The sequence below is a fragment of the Harmonia axyridis genome, chromosome 5, assembly GCF_914767665.1.
Source record: "Harmonia axyridis chromosome 5, icHarAxyr1.1, whole genome shotgun sequence".
In the NCBI taxonomy this organism is placed as follows: Eukaryota; Metazoa; Arthropoda; class Insecta; order Coleoptera; family Coccinellidae; genus Harmonia; species Harmonia axyridis.
In genome coordinates, this window is record NC_059505.1 from 26671206 (window position 1) to 26692710 (window position 21505).

Genomic DNA, 21505 nt, shown 5'->3' on the forward strand with positions numbered 1-21505 from the left:
ACCCATGTGAATCTTTTGCTATGGCCGCCCAGATCCTCCGATCTCTCACCCATAGAGCATGTTTGGGAAATCAATTCATGTGAAGCTATGAATCTAAATATATCCAAAACTGCCCATTATCTGACTCAACTTTGGCATTCATGTTCTGAACATATCCTGATAATGTCATGTTACTAGGTCCTTCAGTTAATTCGATGATTCTCGTGAAGGTCTGATAGACAGAATCTGATTTGAGGACAGATTCGTCATTAGTGAGTCGAACCTTATCGTTTGAGACCATTTCCAGCTCAAAATTCGAAAATCACAATAATTGTGACAAAATTATTTAGCGTTGGGTTCTGTAATGAGTGCTAAAAAATTAATATTATATTCAATTGAATTTATTCATTTGATTGAATCCGCCTGGAAAAAAAAACATTTTAGCATTTTGTAGTGTCCAGTCTCCACAATATACCTACTCCGAAAGCTTTTCAACATTATTTTCACTTCCATAACACTCTTAGCGATATTTATTTTATAATAACACACCGCCGACAAAACGTCATGATCTTACATAAGCCTTCAATATAATCGTCGAACGACATCGAAATAATACTCCGCTTCATTTGGACACGAAACATTAAGAGAAACAAGTATAATCTAGTCCATTTCTCAATTTCCTGAACAACCTCGCACTCTGACCTTTCCAATTTTAACGAGAGTGACCCCACACAACACACAAAACGTTCGCGTAATAATCGAATTCCGCTTTCGCTTCAAATTCTCCCGATTTCTAGATTTTAGTCGGAGAGGAGACAGGTCGGTAATTTATGTCACGTTTCGATTGAGCCATAAATGAAAGATGCCGCGCGTGTAATAATAGCTTGACGCACAGAGAAGGTGATCGGTATTTGGCACTTGTGGGGGTTCCTCACCTTATCGCTCGTTGAAGTCTCCTGGGCGTTCTGAAACTTTGACGGTCTATTCACGTTTTTCGTGGGCGACAAAGGTTTTGTAGCGGATGGTGGTCTGATGTGTTTGATTTGTCATTTTTCGAGAGCTTGTTCTTTGAATTTAGGATCTCGAAATTTGCGAGGATTCCTCAAATATAGCCGGTCAAAATGTTGTTTTCTGTTCAATTTAAAACTGCATATTTGATCAAAACGAAAATTTGCAATTAGATGTGCAATATTAATACAGAGCTTCATGCGAATTTTCATGTAGATCATAATACTAAAACCATAATTAATTCTAGAAGAATTTGTAAAAAAATCTCACCATCATGTTTCCGTGATCCAATATGATCACTTCATCAGAACACTCAGAACCACCAAGCTGAGATTTTTAAAGTAGATACTTGAAGAATAATAATGTCAAGATTCGCGCAAAATTTCATCAGCTTAATCAGAATCTTAAAAAACTTAAGAAGAATAACGAAAAAACCTGATATTTCAGTGACAATAAATCCGACCCTGCTGAAATTTTGTAATTAACAGGCCAATTGAAAATTTCCCGGTCTACCATAGTAAAACACATTTTTTTGGCAAAATTTGATTGTTTTATTCAACATAATTCAATTCAAGGGCGATACAGCGATTATAGCGATCTTCCAACTTTTCGATACCATTTTTGAAATACGATTTGTCTTTCGCTTCGAAATAGGCCTCAGTTTCGGCAATAACTTCTCAATTTCGCTAAATTTCTTTCCAGCGAGCATTATTTTGGGGTCTGAGGACAGGAAAAGTCGCTGGGGGCCAGATCTGGCAAATACGGTGGATGAAAAAGCAATTCGAAGTCAAGTTCATGCAATTTTTCCATTGTTTTCATTGATTTGTGACACGGCGCATTGTCTTGATGAAACAGCACTTTTTTTCAAATAGGGCCGTTCTCAATGATTTCATCCTCTAAACAATCCACTAACGCTATATAATAATCGCTGTTGATGGTCTGGCCCTTTTGCAGGTAATCAATGAATATTATACCTTGCGCATCCCAGAATACTGATGCCATAACCTTGCCAGCTGACTGTTGTGTTTTTCCTCGCTTTGAATTCGGTTCATCGTGTGCAGTCCACACAGCTGACTATCGATTGGACTAGGGAGTGAAATTATGGAGCCATGTCATTCGAAAAACAAATATTTCATTAAACATTCAGAGAGAACCTTTTGAAATTAACAAATCTCAACTTTTAATTTATATTTTTTTGAGATGTATTAATCGAAGATGAAAATGAAATGATATCGAAATGATGAATCTTCGATTAGAAGAAAAAATGTTCTTAAATCGTGATTCTGAAAAAAAAGGTGAATAACTCATTCACAGATAGGTAATTAGGCATGTGAACAAGTATAGATTCTTCATTTTTACCAAATTCATCACAAAGAATGTAAGGACAAAAGCTTTAGAATTTGAATGCCAGCATAAGTATGGCCGCTAGAGACCGTAGGGGTTCCTCGCCTTATTGCTCGTTGAAATCTCCTGGGTGTTCTGAAACTTTAACCGTCTTTCTCTAATTATTCAAGATTTTCGTGGGCACGAACGTTTTTGTAGTGGTGGTCTGATGTGTTAGATTTGTCATTTCTTGAATTGAAAAATGGTGAATTGTCATCGTAGATATGGAAGCACCTACCTACATCAGGATATTTTATGGGCCAATATAAACTTATTAAAAACGAACTTCTTTGATTGCGAAAATATTCATGAATAAAAGCTGATACTTTCTGAGTAATTTGCGAATTTGTAGTTTATTACTAGATAACAGTTTAATGAATTAATTCGAGGAACAAATAAATACTATAAGTATAAATAATTCAGGAAACACCTTTGAAAGTGTGAAATTTTAACGACTCAATGTTTTTCTGTTGAATGTCGATAGCTATGAAAACGAAGTAATATAAAATTGTTGAACCTACGATTAGGGCTTACCTATAACAATTTGAAAACTGCGTATAGAAAAAAAGGGGAGAATTCAGAATAAACTTTTAAACTGAAAATTTTTGGGTTGTTTTCATATATTTTCATCATAAATCATTATTTTTATTATCATTACAGATACCAAAGATGTGAGATGTGAGATACCTACATGATGCTATTTTAGTCATCAATTTCAAACTTGCTATGAAATATTGATAGCTACGCCTATAACAATGAAGTGATATCAGAATATTGAACTTTAGATTAAAACCAAATTTCACAAGGTTTAAAATTAGCGAAACTGAAAAAAACAAATGTTAAAAAAAAATATTTTCAGTAGGAACAGTAAATATGTAAACAGATAGATCTTTCTTTGTTGCCATATTTATTATAAGGAAACTAAGGAAAAGACTTGATAATTTTACCGCTAGAGCCCATAGGAGTTCCTCGCTTGAAGTCTCCTTGGCGTTCTGAAACTCCCATATTTCTCGAATTACTCACGTTTTTCGTGGGTGACAAAGTTTTGTATCGGATGGTGGTCTAATGTGTTCGATTTGTCATTTTTTCAATTGAAAAATGGTGAGTTGTCATCGTTAATCATTAAGACATGGAAACACCCACATCAGGATATTTTATAGGCCAATTTTAACTTCAAAACGAATTAGTTTGATGGCGAAAATATTCATGAAACGATAGATTTTATTCAATTCTGAATAATTTGCGAATTTGAATAGTTCCGTGAGTTCATTCGAAGAAGAAATAGGTAAGTACTTCAGAGGGCACATTTTAGAAGTGTGAAATCTTAATGAATTTTGTATCGGTTGGTGGTCTGATATGTAAATTCAATTTGTCATTTTCTATTAAAGAATGACAAATCATCCTCGTTAACCATGGAAATATGGACCCACCTACATAGGGATATTTTATAGCCCAATATAAACTTCAAACCCAATTTGTGTGATGGAGAAAATATTCATGACATGACAGCTGGTAATTTTTGAATAATTTGCGAATTCGTTGTTAATTTTTATATTTTCATACTTGTTATAGTTTGTTATTTGAAGGCCTCTGTGATAGTTTTGTACAACTGATTTGAGGTCTGGAGTGAATTATTAAAAAAAAAATCAATTTAGTAGATGAAAAAATTTTTGATTGTAAAGGAGTTATAGAAAAATCAAAAATGAATAATTAGGTACATAATAGGCCTTATTTTCTGATTGACAAAATGTATCGTATTGAGTAATATTTGTATTAACTATTCTATGAACTATAACTATACTAATAAATAGAGCCATGACCTAAGTGCTGAAGATGCATAAAAGAATTGCTACATTTTCTTATATTCCGATTTTTATATTAGTATAGATATTAGAATATCATTAAAAATTGATAACTGATATTTTCAGTCAGATTCAACAGGCTGTGTTTCCTGCCTGACACTTTAGTGTTCATGAAATAATAACGTATGCCTACTTAGATACAGTTTTTGATTTAACTGAAATTGAACACAGAAATGATTGCCTAAGAAAATCGCTGAACAAAATTAACTTATATGTAACTGATACACGGTATTCCATCTCAGACGAGCCAAATTTTCACAGTCACAAAAATCTTGGACTTGAGATATCCTCACAAGAAGAAGTCCAGAGGGTTTTCGACGAAAAAGGTTGTTCTTGTTCGAAATTACATTTTTCATACATCGTTGTGAAGAGGCTTTCAAGACCTTTCGAATGAGATCACTCAACCCCCTTAGAGGGTTGCTCGATCAAGCCTCAAATATACGTCAAAAGAGGTCCCCCTTAACAAAATCATTCAGACGTGTATCTGAGATTGAACACCCTGTATACAACGTATCATAGAAATTATAGCTCAGGAAAGATCTGGCAATACCTATTAGCAATTGTTGATAATTTTAATTATTGTAGCACTAATATTCTCATCATTTCAGAAAAATAAGAAATATTTTTATGTACTTACCTTCATCACCTAATACCTCTTAATTGTCCCGAGACTCGAAAACGAGAAGCTATATTCACACCTTCAGATTAAGTTTACATGAAATAGTACCCAATGTAACACATATTATTGATCAGAAAAATAAGTCAAGAATGTTTTGTCCTGGGATCTTGCCCTAATATTAAGAATAGCAAATAGAAATAATTCTTGAAACAATTTTCCAACGGAACGTATAAGAGTTCAACAACTAAACCAAGCATTTAACACAGCTGATTCTGAATCGAATTTCCCAACGACGTGCTCAAGTATCAGAACGTTTCCTGTATATTACCAAATTAATAGCAGTAATCATCAAATCCCCACTTCACAGCCTTATCGAATAAAATGTTGCGTCTAGATAACTTTATTCAACCACACGATTTCGATCTCGCCTGAAGATGATTCACGACAAAATATCGCAATTCTTCACAATCAGTTCTTCGTACACTTCTTTCTCGGCAGTGGCGTACCAAAAAATTGGTGGATGCGTTAAAAACGCAAGGGCGTAGAAATGTGGGGGTGCTCGGGGTAATTACCCCTCAAAATTTCCAAAATATAAAGTTTCAGAATTCTCTCAAAGACGAAAAACGAAAATTTTTCCATAATATGAACCAATAATATTTTTACTTTTCTTTAAAATCGATACAACAGCAAAATATCGGAACTTTTTACGATTTATGAGTTAAGCTTTCAAAATGATTACTCTTAGTGCACTACTAGCACGTCTATGTCCAAGATGTTTTATCTTCTTTTATCTACCCGCTTTTTCGGCCTCCTTGTTTTGTCATCTGTGATTTTTGCATTCGTCATCGGTATACACCAGTTTTCGGTATTTTGTATCACAAAGTTTTAATACTACAGTTATTAAAGAACTGAACTGGATTATCGCATCGAAAAATCGGCTGTACTGTTTTTACAATTCAATGTGTTTCATCAAAATTGCAATTTATTTGTGAAGACATCAGTTCTGAATTGACTATAAAGGATGTTCCCAAATTGAAGGTACACACGAAAATGATTGATTCTTCGGATCATTTTGAGAAATGAAGTCCTATAACATGGGTTCGCAAACGATGTTTTCGAAATACAGATGTTAAAGTTCAAGTTTTTTTCTCATAGCAACTTCCCTTCACAAGATATTCAATTTAAATTTGGTATTGATATTCCAGATTGAAGTTTTCAGTATGTGATATGCCAAATTTGAATGCAAATCTACAGGATGTTTTCTGAAAGAGTGTTCGCATCTTTCCACAAGAACTTTTTATTGGTGAACCACTGGTAGGTTAGAAAGTTGTTAAAAGCATCTGTGGTCCAGTATTTTTCCTTTTTGGTTTCTTGTTGGTTCTTGTCAAACAATTCTTCAGTAATCCACAGAAAAATTCAGTAAGCTGTGATGAATGAAATTAATTATAAGCTTTGATACTCATTAACCCAATATGTAGAGATTATTAATAAAATTCGATAAACTGTTATAAGCATCACAAAAAAGTAGGATTATAAGAAGCACCCTGTATCTCGAAAACAAAGCCATTGCGGGCCTATGTATAGGACTTTTTATTCTTAAAATTATTCAAGAAATGTCTCATTAAATAAAATAAATAAAATAAAATAAATAAAATATTTCTTCGTACCTCCAATTCAGGAACACCCTGTATGAGGATAGAACACTCGAATCGGTAATCAATAAAATACTATTATTTCGAGTAATTTTTGCTTCAAACTTCGTTATCAAACCTTTCTTTATCAAATAACAGATATGAGTAAACATTGTCGTCAAAATTTTTTTTCGATTTTTCCTCTCAAGAAAAAAAAGAAATACGCTTCTGTAAAAACATATGAAAATGAGGGAGTGTAGGGAATGATATGATGACTGGAATACTAATGATTTTAATCTGATACTTTATATGTTTTTTTATATAATTTGGGGGTAGTTCTCTTTGTTTCCAGCCACATTGGCTACTATTGAATTTCTATGTTCTGCTTATTTTATCAGCCAATTTAGAAGTATAACAGAATAAAATTGTCGGGGTCCATTTGTTACCTCTTTCTTCGGTCTTGGAAGATCTTTTTTTCTAGCCCCCCGCCTCTTCTACGCCACTGTTTCTCGATGCAAGCAATGCAGCAAGTCCAATGACGATGATGGCTGACTTTCGCAAGTCAGGCCGCTTCAAAGGTCAGAGGCAGGAAATTAAACCTAATTTCGATCTCTAAGGGATCTTGTTTTATCTGGTGATCGAAGCGTGGACTTTATCTTCGAAGAAGATCCAAGCGTGAACTTCTTTCGTTGGTGGATTTATTGTTGGGAAATTTCGTCGGTTGGCCCGATGGGGAAATGAGATTTATGTTGTCTAAGAAGTTTAAAGGTTTTTCTTTGACCTTGTTCCGGTGTGAAGTGTTAAATTTGGTTCTTGACGTAATCGAGTTGGGTGATGATGAAGACAAATATATACTTATCATATTCAACGCTTTAGTTCACTTATTTCAGCAATGACAGGACATCGGCCATTGAAGGAAAATGTTACCAGTCAAAACAATGCTTTCACAAAACAAATTTTCAGATTTCATCCCAATCGTTTGATTGTATGTACACAAGAAGATTAATAACGATTCATTCAAATTCTTATGATATCAATATAATATACATATACATCTACACATCATTTACATATAAGTGGAACAGATGAAAATTGAATCATAAATAACTAAAAATTAATGTTATTTCGAATGAAAGAAATTATGCACAATCCGAATAAGTGCATGAATAACATAGCTGAGGGTTGACAATAAAAACTTTGGAAACTGCCCCGTTTTAATTTTTCTTCTTCTTCTAGACCTTAAAGTCTATTCATTGTGAAGGTCTCCTCAGTGGGGTGCGGCTTCCTGGGAGATGTGCGTTTTCAAGGTCCTGTAATGTACCACTGGTCCACTGAGTAATTGGAGCATCTTAGCCGTGACTTCAAATAGCCTATTTGTATGGTTTTTATATCGTTGTCTAGGGGTTTATATAAAAAGGCCGCCGGTACTTAATTATTGTTTATTTACACTATGTACTTCAATTGAATGTACAGCCACTGAACTTTCGTCTATTGTCTGATTATTCGAGTAGATCCGTCTATATCTAACGTCGAATTATCTAACTAGCTGCGTCTAATATATTTTACGTCGAATCATATGCGTCTATCACGTCGAATTCTAACTATGACCGTCTATTCTCTAACGTCGAATACCACCCTCGTTCGTATGTATCGTACTCCAGTCTCAGTTTTACGTCTCCCTATATCAATAAAAACTGCATTGTCCACCGTTTTAGGATCGATCGCGTAGTTTTCGTATAGTCAAGTCAGTAGCGTATCATTCAGTTGGGTGTTAAGAATTCGGATCCCACTTATATATTTGTCATTATTTGGTCAAAATTTGGTATATACAAATAAAATTCAGAAAATTTGGTATGCTGGAGTTCTGGATGAGCCTTATAATTTTGTGATGAAAAAAGTATAGATACTTCTTTTCACCGGTGCTGGAGATAATAGAATGACGTTCATGGTATTACTCCTAATTATTGATTGATTTTTAGTCAAGACTAAGATCCTCTTAAAGTGTTTGAAGAAAAAAGGTTCACTTGGATGAAACGTCAGCATCATTCTCGAAAAAATAACAGATTTTATTCATATTATCAGAGTCAAAGACTTTTTTGTCAAAGAATTTAATTCAATTGGATTCGTATTTTTGTAATTAACGAACATTTTTCTTGATCGTGTTCCTACACATAAAAATCGAAGATTTTTGAAGGTTCATTTCAATAATGGGTTTTGAAATTCCAGAGGTGAATTTCTAGATATAAATTGATATGAAGTTTTTCCCATATTTTACTACCCTATTGAAGGATGAGGTGAAAATTACAGAAAAATTCTAATCAGGAATAAAAGAACGAATGGAAATCAAGGTGGCAATTAATGTGATAAAGACAATTGTAAAATTTGATTGAATGCTTATTTTACCTTCAAGGCACATTTAAGCCATATTATATCGAAATTAATAATAATCCAAGAACACTAGAGACCGGCAATAAAAAAGAAGAAATTACCTTGAATCATGAAAAACATGCTGAAGAGACATAAATATAAAGAAGACTATGAAAAAATTAAATATTATAGTTAGGTATTTATATTCCTAGGACATTAAGTGGATGTTTATAGATCGAGAGAGACGACTTTCAAAATGGAAGGCCTTTGGCCCGATGGTTTTTGAATCGCCCAAGGCTTCAAAATCTCAAAATATCTGAAACATTTTCTCTTTGCTCTTCATGGGCCGAATATTCAATGATAAAGAAGACGTTGATGGTAAATTAAGAATATAAACATCCATATTTAATTACCCTTATATACCTGGTAATAAGGTGTTTTTCGAAAATATTCGTTTTCGAAATATTGCTGTAAATTTTTTTCTGTTAAAAGTTATTCATTTCTTTGAAACATTCTTAAGGCATTTTTACGTGGAATTCGATGACGTTGATTGAATTTTCCGCAAACTGATATTTCATGAGATATCGCTATGAACTTTTCCTATCAAACAGGACACCCCGTATATTTCTACATATTCGATAGAGATGGAAATTACCATTTAAAAAATAAAGCATACTTAATATTTTTCTGAAGTCATGTTCGAAGTCCCAGCAGGTGGCCGGCTAGGTTGCCTGACCTAATGTCTATGGAAAAGATTATATCTTTTAATCTTCCCCAAAAGTTAAAGTCCATAGACGTTAGGTAAGGGACCTAGCCGGCCACCTGTTGGGATTTCAGACAAATGTCAAGTATTTATGCTATATTTTCGGAAAGTAATTTTCATTTCTTTCGAAATACGGAGTGTTTCATTTGAAAAAAAATTGCATAGGGATATCCCATAAAATATCAATTTGCGGAGAATGCAATTAACGTCATTGAATTCTACGTAAAATGTTTTCACAGAAATAAAAAATTTCCAACGCAAGAAAAATCACAGCAAAATTTCGAAAATGAACATTTTCGGAAAACACCCTGTAACTAGTTATGTAACTGTGATAGCTATGGAGTTGCGGTTTTCGCCAATGAGTTTCTCATGAAAATTGGCCCCCAGACTCCAACATCAGTTTTCATCTATCTAGTATAGAAATACTACTTCTCATTCAAAAGTGTATAATTTGGCCCACCCGGTACAAAGTTGCATTGATATTAGGTTATTTATTAGATATCGATAACAAAATCTTGTGAATATACTAGTAACTCAAGTGGACGAGAGTCGGATAATCTGGTTTTACCATAGAAAAAACCCATAAAACGCCTTTTTTCACAATTGTTAAAGAACATGAAATGAATATTTTGAAACTGATAAGAAAATACATGTATTTATGCCTACGGGATTGCCCAGAAAAGATGACAAATCTTCTGAGCTAAAGACGAGAACGATTTTCTATACCATCGAAAAAACACATTTTTCAAAATTCCGTGCACTATTGTGAAATATCGGGGTTTGTATGATCCTGAAAAATATTCAGCGTCGAACATCAGCAACTCTTGAGAGAGAAACTGTTGCTTGTGGACATACCTTCTAATTCTGTTTTTTCTTCACAGAAAGTTGATAACCAGAAAATGCAACATGAATCCATGTTCGCTGCAGGCAATCTATTATTCACGGTATTCTTTCAGAATTGCCAATTATGTATTAATACTATCGAAAAGTTTTGATAGTGTTTATAATTCTTTATAATATTTCTGTTAATAAAACTCAAGGAATATATATAAAAATTTATTCCTCTTTTATATTGTGACCAAAAGCCATAAAATATCAAGATTATTCCCACGAGCGTGATGTACTCATTAATGACATGTAAATCCGGTTGACATAACTAAACATGAAGGGCAAAAGTCGAGGAATGCGCATTCTCTCTGAAGAAGTCATATAGATGAACACCATCAACATAATAACATTAACTGAAGAAATCAGAATAAATAATTCTCGGTGGGTGTAACAAATCCTAGGTTACTGAGTTTGAAGATTCAGAGATATGGATACATGCATTTCTTGCTCCGTGAAAGAATTTACAAATAATATATGTTCTCGAAATTTCAGATGAACCAGTTAAATCGATTGAAAGATCTGCAAAAGTAACTTTCCATTCCAATACATAATACTCTTTTTTTCGTAATTCGACAACGAATCACTATAATCACCATCTATTATCGCATTCTTGAACAGATTAATTCGAGTTGTATAATTTGCAAGAATGTTAAAACGACAACAAGCCGTGAAGAATATGGAAATTATCTCAGTTTATGAGCGTTACATTTTCGCGAACTTTACAGATGATTTGTTTTAAATTTGAGGGGCTTTTTATCGCGCGTTTGTTCTATGGAACGACTGTACCTAATTTCTAAATATTTTTGAAGTCTATATTCAGTTCCTTTCTTACTAAATTCAAACTCATAGGAAATAGACAGTTTGGCTTCAGAGAGAACATTTCAACAACAGATGCAATACAAGAACTCATTGAACTCTTACATTCTATGAACCAGAAGCGATAAACATTTGGCAGTATGTTCGGATTTTGCGAAGGCTTTCGATACGAAAGATCACACTCTTCTTTTGATAAGATTAAAAAACCTCGGTATCAGAGAAAATGGTCTGAAACTAATTGAAGATTATTTGAAGGGTAGATTCCAGCGTTTGAGGATAGTGAATAAGGTGATTGAGCCATTGAAGGAACAAAAATATTGGGAAGAATTTCATCTAATTTGTTGTTTATAGAAACAGAAGAACTAACAATCCAACAACTCAACACCTATGAAATCCTATTATATCAAATTAAAATTAAAACAAAAAAATGTGTTCAGCATGATTTATTGTTAAAAAAGCATGCTAAACAAAATTTTTTGTTGGCAAGGCAAACAAGTTTTTTGTTAACAAGGATGAACCTGCCTTCTTAGGCAGGTTCAAAATAGAAACATTATAGTCCAAAAATTCAACAAACGGAAAACACAGAGAAGTTACTTTTGTTACGGTAATGAATTTTCAAGCTTACTTATTACTGAAATAAAGGAGACATTCAATTTGAGAAGTAAAAAAAATAGACATGATCTAAAATCATACATTGTACTGCTTTGGAAGAGGGTATACCATTTACATCATAGGGCAAATGTTGATTTCCTTCTTTTCATTGTTGATATTGAATTTAGAGCAGAAGAATGAAATATTCAGGGATAATTTCATCTTTCAGTTTTTACAGAGATTGTGGTATACAAGCTTGTTTATTCTGCACTTATCTGCCAAATTAGTTATAAGTTGGTTTTGTATAAGTATTGTGAACAATTTTTGATGAATGAATTGAATTGAATTATTTATCGATTTTCTAGAGCAGTGTTGCTCGAAAATGGGTTTTCCAAGTAACTCAATTCGAGTTGAATAAGTATTACCGATCATACAATTTAAAAATAAAATATAAATTATTCATTGAGCCTCAATTTTTTTTATTTGAAAGATTACATTATACCATTATGTAAGGAAAAAACATCATTCAAAATGACCACCATAACTTCTCTGTTCATACTGCATTTTATCAACACAATTTTCCAAAATTTTAACACATAAATTTAGTTGTATTTAATCAATAGTACGTTCAATTTCAACTATTAATTGCTCATTTGTACATTGTTGCATAAACTTGTGACTCAATATATCTACATATCCCTAAAGAAATAAATCACAACATATTAAATCGTAAGACCTGGAAGGAAGACTTAAGTAGGTACTGCCCCATTTCTTGAGATAATTTCATCACCAAATTTGTTTTCAATGGATAAATAATGTGTGGCAGATGGCACCGTCTTGTTAAAATCAACTTTCAGGTTCTTCTCAACAACAGCAAGAAAAAATATTGAACATGATTCTGAATCGTTATCCATTCATTGTTACTTTTCGACTATTTTCTTCAAAAAAACATGGATCATTACTCCGTCAGTATGAATTGCACACCACACTTTATCTGGATTTAATGGGGTCTCAGTTCCGAGTGGATTCTGGTCAATCCAAATTCTGCTTCTGTTTTTTTTTTGCGTTACCCTTGAATCAAAAATGAGCTGCATTCTTCAATTTCTCTCAGTAATCACAAATGAGCACTGATTTTGATAAAGCAATTCAAAAATCTAAACGTTGTCGAAGCGTGGCTTTCCAAGTTCCCAATATTGAATAACATAACCTACTAAACGCAAATGACATAAGAAATGTCACAAAAATTACCCAATGTTGCCATGCTCACCATTTTAAATTGTATAATCCTTATGGTTGGAAAACCCTATATATTGCCGATTATTTGTTATTTACGATAAGAAATGAAAGAAATAAACCGGACAAATAACCAAAATTACCTAATCGAAAGAACAATGAAAGAAAGCTATATCCTGAATAGTTTATCTATGGGCATCGAATCATAAATACCTTTAATAATCTACGCTGATGACTTGGCGATATATTTGTCGTGAATAATTTTCTCACGCTTTATTGGTTGAACACCCGATCTTCGTTGATGTTGACATACTAAATATCCTATTGTTTGACCGGTTATTGATTATTTCATCTAGAATGACACTCATATGGAACGTTTCGAATACTTTCATGAAATAAAAATATATTATCATTAGTGTCGTTGGATGTATGTTGGTAATGAATAATTTTTTTTTCAGGTTTAATATGGCTCTACATCATCTCAACTGGTTTATTTGTGGCATCACTTGAACCCGGGGTGAGTAAAACGTATAATCACAGATATTCACTACAAATAATTCGCAAGGCCTAATGGATTTTATACTTAATTGGCTTGGTATATTCCAGCAAACGTAATATGTAATAACTCTCACTTATCGACCACTATCGATTAGCATTGAGTGCTTCAATCTGATGGAGGAATAATTTAGTGAAGGAAAACAATGTAACAAAAACAAACAAAAAAACTCTACCAAATGGCGTGGCAATATGCTTTCACGTCCTTTGCATTTGGAAAATCAGCGCTCCTAAGTACACTATTGTAGGTGTTATCTTGTAGCATTATTATTAGGGATTTATCAAGCGAAGTAGCTTGACATTTTAACCAACTACTTGACTTGAAAATCAAGCTCGTGAAAAATTACAGTCTTGAGCTTGATGACTTGATTTTAGGTATTTATTGCTTGACTTGATATCAAGCTACTTGATATGACTTAAGCTTGATATGCACTCGTCGCACGGCATATATTTTTGCCATCTCGTGCGCGCTTAGACTAAATAAGGGGATTCTTCGAGCGCCGAGAGACTGAAGCATTCGTCAGTGTGACTTTATTAGTCACTTGGCTAAAATGACCTAGGATTTTTTATCAACGCGAGCATCTTCAGCTCCTGTTGAAAGATAATTTTCCATAATTGGTCTCACAGTTACAGAAACCCGCAATAGGTTAGGCGACAAATCTATAAGATGCGTCATGTGTCTCAGATCCTGGATGGAATTTTAAAAAATCAAACAAAGCCTGGAGGTTTCTCAATATTAAGAAACTTCATTTTTTATTATGTTATGATTTATAGTGATTTTATTTATGTTTCTATTTCAAAAAAGTTGGTATTTCCGGTTTGTTGTACAATAAGGTTCCTTCTCATTTCATCATTTTTTTATGGATGTGACACTACACAATAAAACGACTAAAAATCAAGTAGCTTGATTCGATTCAAGTACTTGATAAATAAATACTGGGCTCAAGCCAAGTAGCTTGAAAATCAAGTCAAGCCGTGAATCTCTAAATATTATCTTCCGAGCAGTTTACTCGCTTTCATAAGTAAACGTGAAACTCAATATTTGCATCTTAGTAGTTCGAATTTAGTGAAATTTGGTATAGATATTTGACAATTATACGCCTTGTCAACGTAAACCCTGTCTCTGGAAAAGTTAAACTCGTTTGACACCATATACAGCCAAACAGGGTACCCCAAACAAATTACGTCAAAATTAATTTTGAGCGTAGAAATTTCGAAATCGTAACCCAGAAAAGAAGTGCTCTATCTTCGGTAAAATCGGGAACAAAAGACATCACATGATTGCCTGAAATATTATCATATAATTTTCATTACTTAATCCTCCTATCTGAATACAACACACAAGAAAATGGAAGAATTTTATGTATGAAGCTATTATTATGGGCAAATAATTTATAGTTAATAAAGTTCCATTGGGCATTTCTATTCTATGCATGATTCCATAGAAAAATATCACTGTAATAAACATTCAGGAGAAACTAAATTAATTATGGCAAAACAACTATATTCATTGAGTTACCGGCAAAAGATTATTAACTACTTGCTTTTCACTTTCAACGCTGAATATACTGAATTGACATACTTTGGTTATTTACTCGAATAATCTCAACAAAATTAATTTTTATGAGTTCATTAATTCAATACTTTTTCAAGTTCTGTCAATAGAAAAGCCATTTCAGATTGAAAAGAACTAACTCTTCTATATTTTGGTTATAGAGTTATCCAAAGACCATTTTAAAATAGTGTTCTCAGAATTATAATAATAATTATAATTTCATTTGTGTTCTTTCACCTGAAAACCCCTCATTTTGAGTATGAGAAAGCTTTAATCCAAATCATAGAAATCGGATAATTTCAAATTAAACTTCAAAGTTCCACCGTATGAGCGATCTCAGTATTGAGAAAAATAAATCAAATAATTTTTCGAACATTCGGAAACTAAAATGAAACCACGATATTTAGTCATTTTTATCTTCGGAAATACTGAAAGGAAATATACTGTATTCGAATATAAAAACTAATTGATATTTTGACAGTAGTGTTACTTCACAAACACCCCATCATTACTTTCTATAATTTGAACATCACAATCATCGAAGTTATAATTGGGTTAATTTCTCATGGATCTTATATAAGTCTATTGTGATTTTTGATGATCCTTTGAGAATTCACTGTCATTCAATGAATACAAATTCTTCATCTTTCTCTACACACAATAGAATCTCATTTTATTCCAATATGGTATTTGAAGTTTTCAATTAAGATCTTTGAACGAATATAGTGGAATTAGAAAATCCCAACAGTTGAAATAAATTGACATACATTCACTTACTTTCGAATTACTCGAAATATTAAATAATAAGTAGTTTTTCAACATCACTTCAATTGACTCAACTCGTCAAATCATAACCTGTTGATATTTAAAGTTCGTGATGCAATTGTGCATTCAGTAGTTGAAAGTTATCTTGAAAGAAGGAAAATATGCACACTTATTGAACTAAACCATAATTTCGAATAGATTTATGAAAATTAACGGGCATTAAATTCAAATTTGATCTCCTCTCAACATTTCGAAATGAATGAACAATAAAACACTTCTCGAATTCCATAATCCTTGAACGGTTCTCTTATAACGTGCACTTGTGGAAGGAAATGTCGGTTTACCAGCTCTTACATTTGGAAATTTTCAACTCGACCGCATACCTAATTTCATTAAAAACAACACTTTCATCACAGATACTTAGGTATCAAAAACGTGTTGATTTAAACTGCCAACCGCAAAGTGCAGCAGAAAAAGGTAAAAGTGCCTAGTGGTATGTATCATAATTGATCTGAGACGGTAGATAGTCATTATACTCTGTTGATGGATTCTCGTATTTAGAAGGTACTATCGGTATAAAATGTTTCGTAATTGTGTGACAAACATTTTTAAGAATCATCTTCTAGGTGGTTGACTTCCGGAAATACATCTTAAGAAATAACTCAACTCATTTTCTCGTGACAGCGGATATCTTTTACTCAAATGTCCGTAATTCCCAAATTTTATGCCAAGCCAAACTGAAATTTACATTTCAAAAATGAAGGAAAATAATTAAATGCTCATACAAAGTTATGTGGATTTCTTAATATTGAGAGATATCTTAGAATACAAAATCAAATTCCATTGGAATTCTGCATGTATAAAAAGTTAATTAATGAAATGAGTTATCCAAAAATTCAGCTATGTAACTTTCACAGGAAAAAAAATTATAAATAAATAAGTTTTTCTAATATAGTAACTCTTTGAACTACAGAATGTCTTTCGAAGGACAGGCTAGTTGATTTAGAATTATTCCCGTTATTTGTAGGAAGAAATGCCAAGATGCAAGAAGATATAAGAAGTGTTTCCACTATATATTATGACACATTTATTTTTAATAAAATTGTAAATTTCCATTAAAAATTCGATTTCATCTCAAGAAGACAAATTTGAATTCTACAAAATGCTGTTTTTCCATGAATTGTTACCAAATGAGTGGAAAGTTTAAGGGAAAGAATCCTTATCGAAAATTAAATGGAGCTTTTCCTACAAAAAAAAGCTTTAGGCCTTACCTTGCAAAATTATATCTTTATTTTATCTTGAAATTGCTGAAGGGTTAAAGGAACAGCATTTTGAGATCATGTTATATCAAAAACAAGAACGTGACTGCAATCTACTAGTTTTTTTTAGATTCCATTTACAGATGATTGGTTCATGCACAATGTTGTATTAAATTTTTTTAATAGGAAACTATTGATTTCACGGATACAAGAGTTGAAAAATTTTTGCGATGAATCTTTATTTCGACACATATTTTCAAATTAAAATATTGTATTTCGTTAAATAAAGATCACACTAAAATTGAAAAAATATTGGCAGCCTTTTAATTGATAAAACATAGGTACCGACAGAATGTCATCTCTTCAAATCTTCAGCAATTTCAAGAAAAACATAAAATAATTTTTTCTACAACTAAGTGCTTCGAATCCTTTTTCCGCACACCCATTGGATTTTTGACAAAGATTTTTTTAGTTGTGTTAGATGTATCTGTATTGGATATATTACAAAAATCCAAATGCGATATTTAACAAAAAAACATGAATACAAGCGTGAAAAAGTTTGCGAATTCGAATCAGTTTTCTCATAATTTTTGAAGTACCTATCTTGAAAATGTTGGCAGAATAATGAATCACCTTATATATCGCATAATGTATCCAATTCAACAATATATTTAATTTATTTGATAATTCAAAAATTAGAGGAATTTATTGATTTATTTTTTTTGTTTTAGTATTTGGACTTCGACAACCTACCAGACACAAATTTTTCTTGTGTGGGTAAGGTGATAGGAGGTTACTATGCCGATTTAGAAACCAACTGTCAAATGTTCCATGTCTGCACAATTGGCCAACTCGATGAACCTATGGACATACGATTTTTGTGTCTCAATGGAACAGTTTTTGATCAAGTAAGTATATTATATGTAATTATTATTCTGAAAATTGCTTATTATGATCATAAAATAACATTTTCAGCAGACCTTCATTTCCATTTTCAATCTCAAATCATTTGTAATAATGTAGTTTGACGAGCCGTTCTTAGCCAATTTTTATGGTGCATCCTCTTTCAAAGGATTCATTCTGGAACCACTGATGAAGTCGTTAGTATAATAACTCAGTGGCCCTGCCATATACACCTCTAATCTCTACAGCGGAGCGTGGCGACTTTTCCGTAGAACGTCTGGGTTTGTGTCCCAAGTGGTGCTGTTTTCCGAGAATTGTACAAGGTGGGCAAATTTCGATGTTTTAGCACTACAACTTTTAAATCAGATGAGATAGACAATATCTGATAAACTAACAAGAATTGTCTTCATTTTTGGCTACCTTCTTTTGTTTTCGAGTTATAAGCGAAAATTGGAAAACTGACGATATCGAAAACATTTATATCTCCTAATATTGACGATAGAGCTCTGAAATTAAAATATTATACAGGCATTTTTTTTTAAATAGAATCCAGTCGGATGCTCGTTTCTTCAGCAATATTTTTCAATTATTCTATGGTTTCAACTGTTGATGAGCAGTATGAGCACAGAAAAATAGAGCTTCCTATAACAAGAGCAGTCTCTTTATAATTGTCGCCACTATTCTGTAATTTTGGAGAAAATTAAGTTAACCAAAAAAAAAGGAGACTGGTAATTATATGGTTCTGAATTTTTCTGTTCTCATCAACAGTTGAAACCATAGGAATATTGAGATTCTAAGATGAAAAGCTGTTTTTGACCATTTTCTATTATTTTTATTGATACAAACCATACGATTTTGTATATTTTGTTAATCAGAAGAACTTAAGCTTTCAAAAAATGGCACAGAAATCTAGTGTTTCCATCTAAACAAACATAACTTTGGTCATAGCTCCGTAATTAAAAATCCTGCTGAAGAGACGAGCACGCCACTGGATACTACTCAAAAAAGTGCCTGTATAATGTTTTAATTTCGAAGCTCTATAATCAGAATCATCATAATTATAAATTTCTTTTGATATCGCCATTTTTACAATTCTCGCTCGAAAACAAACGAAGGTGGCCAAAAATGAATACTACTCTTGTTAGTTCCTCAGAAAAAGTGAAAGAGAATGGGGTATCGGATTTTGTCTATCTCCTCTGATTTAGTGCTGAAACCATAGTATAAGGAAAGGATTCCTTATACTATGCTAAAACATTGAAATTTGCCTACCCTGTACAGCCTTCGATGCTAGCAAAGAACCACCACATTAGTATGGAGGAAATGGAGTTCAATCAAATGGAACAAGACGGTTGAAGGAGTTGAGTATTTTTTCAGGCTGAGGTCTTCTTTGTCTAACCTAATGTGTGGTGGCAACGATCTTAATTGTTACTTTAGAAATTTCATTTAATCTTCTTCTATTGAAGCACTTTACAAGAAAAAATTTCAATAAAAAACATTTATGCGGAAGGTAAGGCCCTGTTAATAAGAGTGAACATCATTAATTCTAACTCTCCCGGCCTCTTCCAATGTCACTTTAGTTGAACACCTGTTGCGTTTTCGATGACATCCTTCTAGACTAGAGGTTCAACCTCGGGTTCAACTAGAAGTACAAACCGATTGACGCATTAGTTTTCAATTCTTGAATCGAAGGCACTAAGATAAACAACCTTTGGTAAAACACTTTAACGTGTACACCCAGAACCGATAAGCTGAATCTATACTGAACAACTGAAGAATTAATTAACTGATCGACGTTTGAAAGAATTTTATCTACTGCCTTTTTTTTCAGGAAACCCGAGTTTGTGAAAGAATCGATGAAGTCGATTGTTCGAAATCGGAAAAATTCTACAGTCTCAATTTGGAGCTCTATGGAAACACGGCCCCTCCCATATTGGAAGGTTGGTATATTTAATAGTGAATGTAATATCACTGTCAATAATGATAGTTTTTATTCCCGAGGAATAGTAATACCATGCTCAAGTGGCGAGGGAGTAATATTCCGAGGGAATAATAGCCTTTCTTGAGAATAGTATCACAGATTTCTAACAGGTGTTTCTCTCTCCGTAATACTACAGAGTACAGATGTTTTTGACTTTTGTAGCCTTGAATCGAGAGTACTCGTCATCATGAATGAATCTGAAATGTGCAAATCATATTGCATGATCAATTCTTGCAACCAATCGCAGTGATATGGAGCTTGGATTTGAAACTTTTCAAAGTTAGGTTGGAATCTTGATGCCATGGCCCATTGAAGCAATTTCAAACGCCCCTCTAATTTACCGTAATTTTTTACCGCATACCTACAAGAATTCAAAATACGTTTTTACGTGTTTATTTTTAATTTTAGAAAAACCACATTTTCAGCCTTCGACAAAACTTTTTGTATGATATTTTCATGTGAATATTCAAAAAAAAATAAATGTTGGTTTGGAGAGTTATATAATGCATATATTCATTCTTCAATAAAAACTCATTCAATAAATTTTTTCATTCCAAAAAATATAATAAATAAGGACTTTCCGCAATAACGAACTCTTTAAAATGAATAATAGTGAAAACCTCATATAAATCGATGATCCTAGCATAAAATAAAGCGTACTAATTTTTTGAGATCATCGCTGAAATGGTATTGACCCCTCTTAAGAGGAGTTTATACCACGTGGCATTCTGGTGATCTGCCAAAGTTTAACTATACTCCTCTCTCCTCAGCGTTTTTGAGATTCCACCACTTTTCAGGAGGAGCGAAAGAATCTCATACGTTCCTCTGATTTACCGTCCTTTTCTACCGCATGGAAGAATTCAACATACGTTTTTACGTCTTCATTTTTAATTTTAGAAAATGCACAATTTCAAGCTTTGACAAGACTCTTTGTATAATATTTTTATGTGGAAATTCATAAAAAAAGGAATGTTTGTTCGGAAAGTTATATCATACATTTATTTATTCTTCAATAAAAAATTCAACTAGTATATTTTTTTCCATTTCAAAAAAAAAATAATAAATTCCGCAATGGCAAAATCCTTTAAAATGAATAGTGAAAGCCTCATATAAATCGATGGGCTCTAGCCTAAAATATAGCGTAATTATTTTTGAAATGACCTCTGAGATTCCTCTTAATAGTCAAAATTCAACTAAAGCTTCCGCAAAAATTTTCATTCAAATGATACAATTTCATCAATTCATGCAAGAATTACCTACTCCGTCTGGGTTTGGATTTTGTGTAAAGGGACACTCATGAGCTTCTGATGTCAGTGCTTTTCTCAAATTTTGCTCAACATTTAGTTTAAT

At 32.8% G+C, this 21505-nt stretch overlaps 1 protein-coding gene across 1 annotated transcript in view; it reads left to right on the forward strand.

Moving 5' to 3' along the window:
• Positions 1–21505, forward strand: part of LOC123681136 (protein PF14_0175-like) — a 97732-nt gene that overhangs the window by 70194 nt on the left and 6033 nt on the right. The window contains exons 3-5 of the mRNA XM_045619355.1: positions 13599–13657; positions 18006–18182; positions 20006–20114. Coding sequence (XP_045475311.1) covers positions 13599–13657; positions 18006–18182; positions 20006–20114 — 345 coding nt within the window. The remainder of the gene's footprint in view (positions 1–13598; positions 13658–18005; positions 18183–20005; positions 20115–21505) is intronic.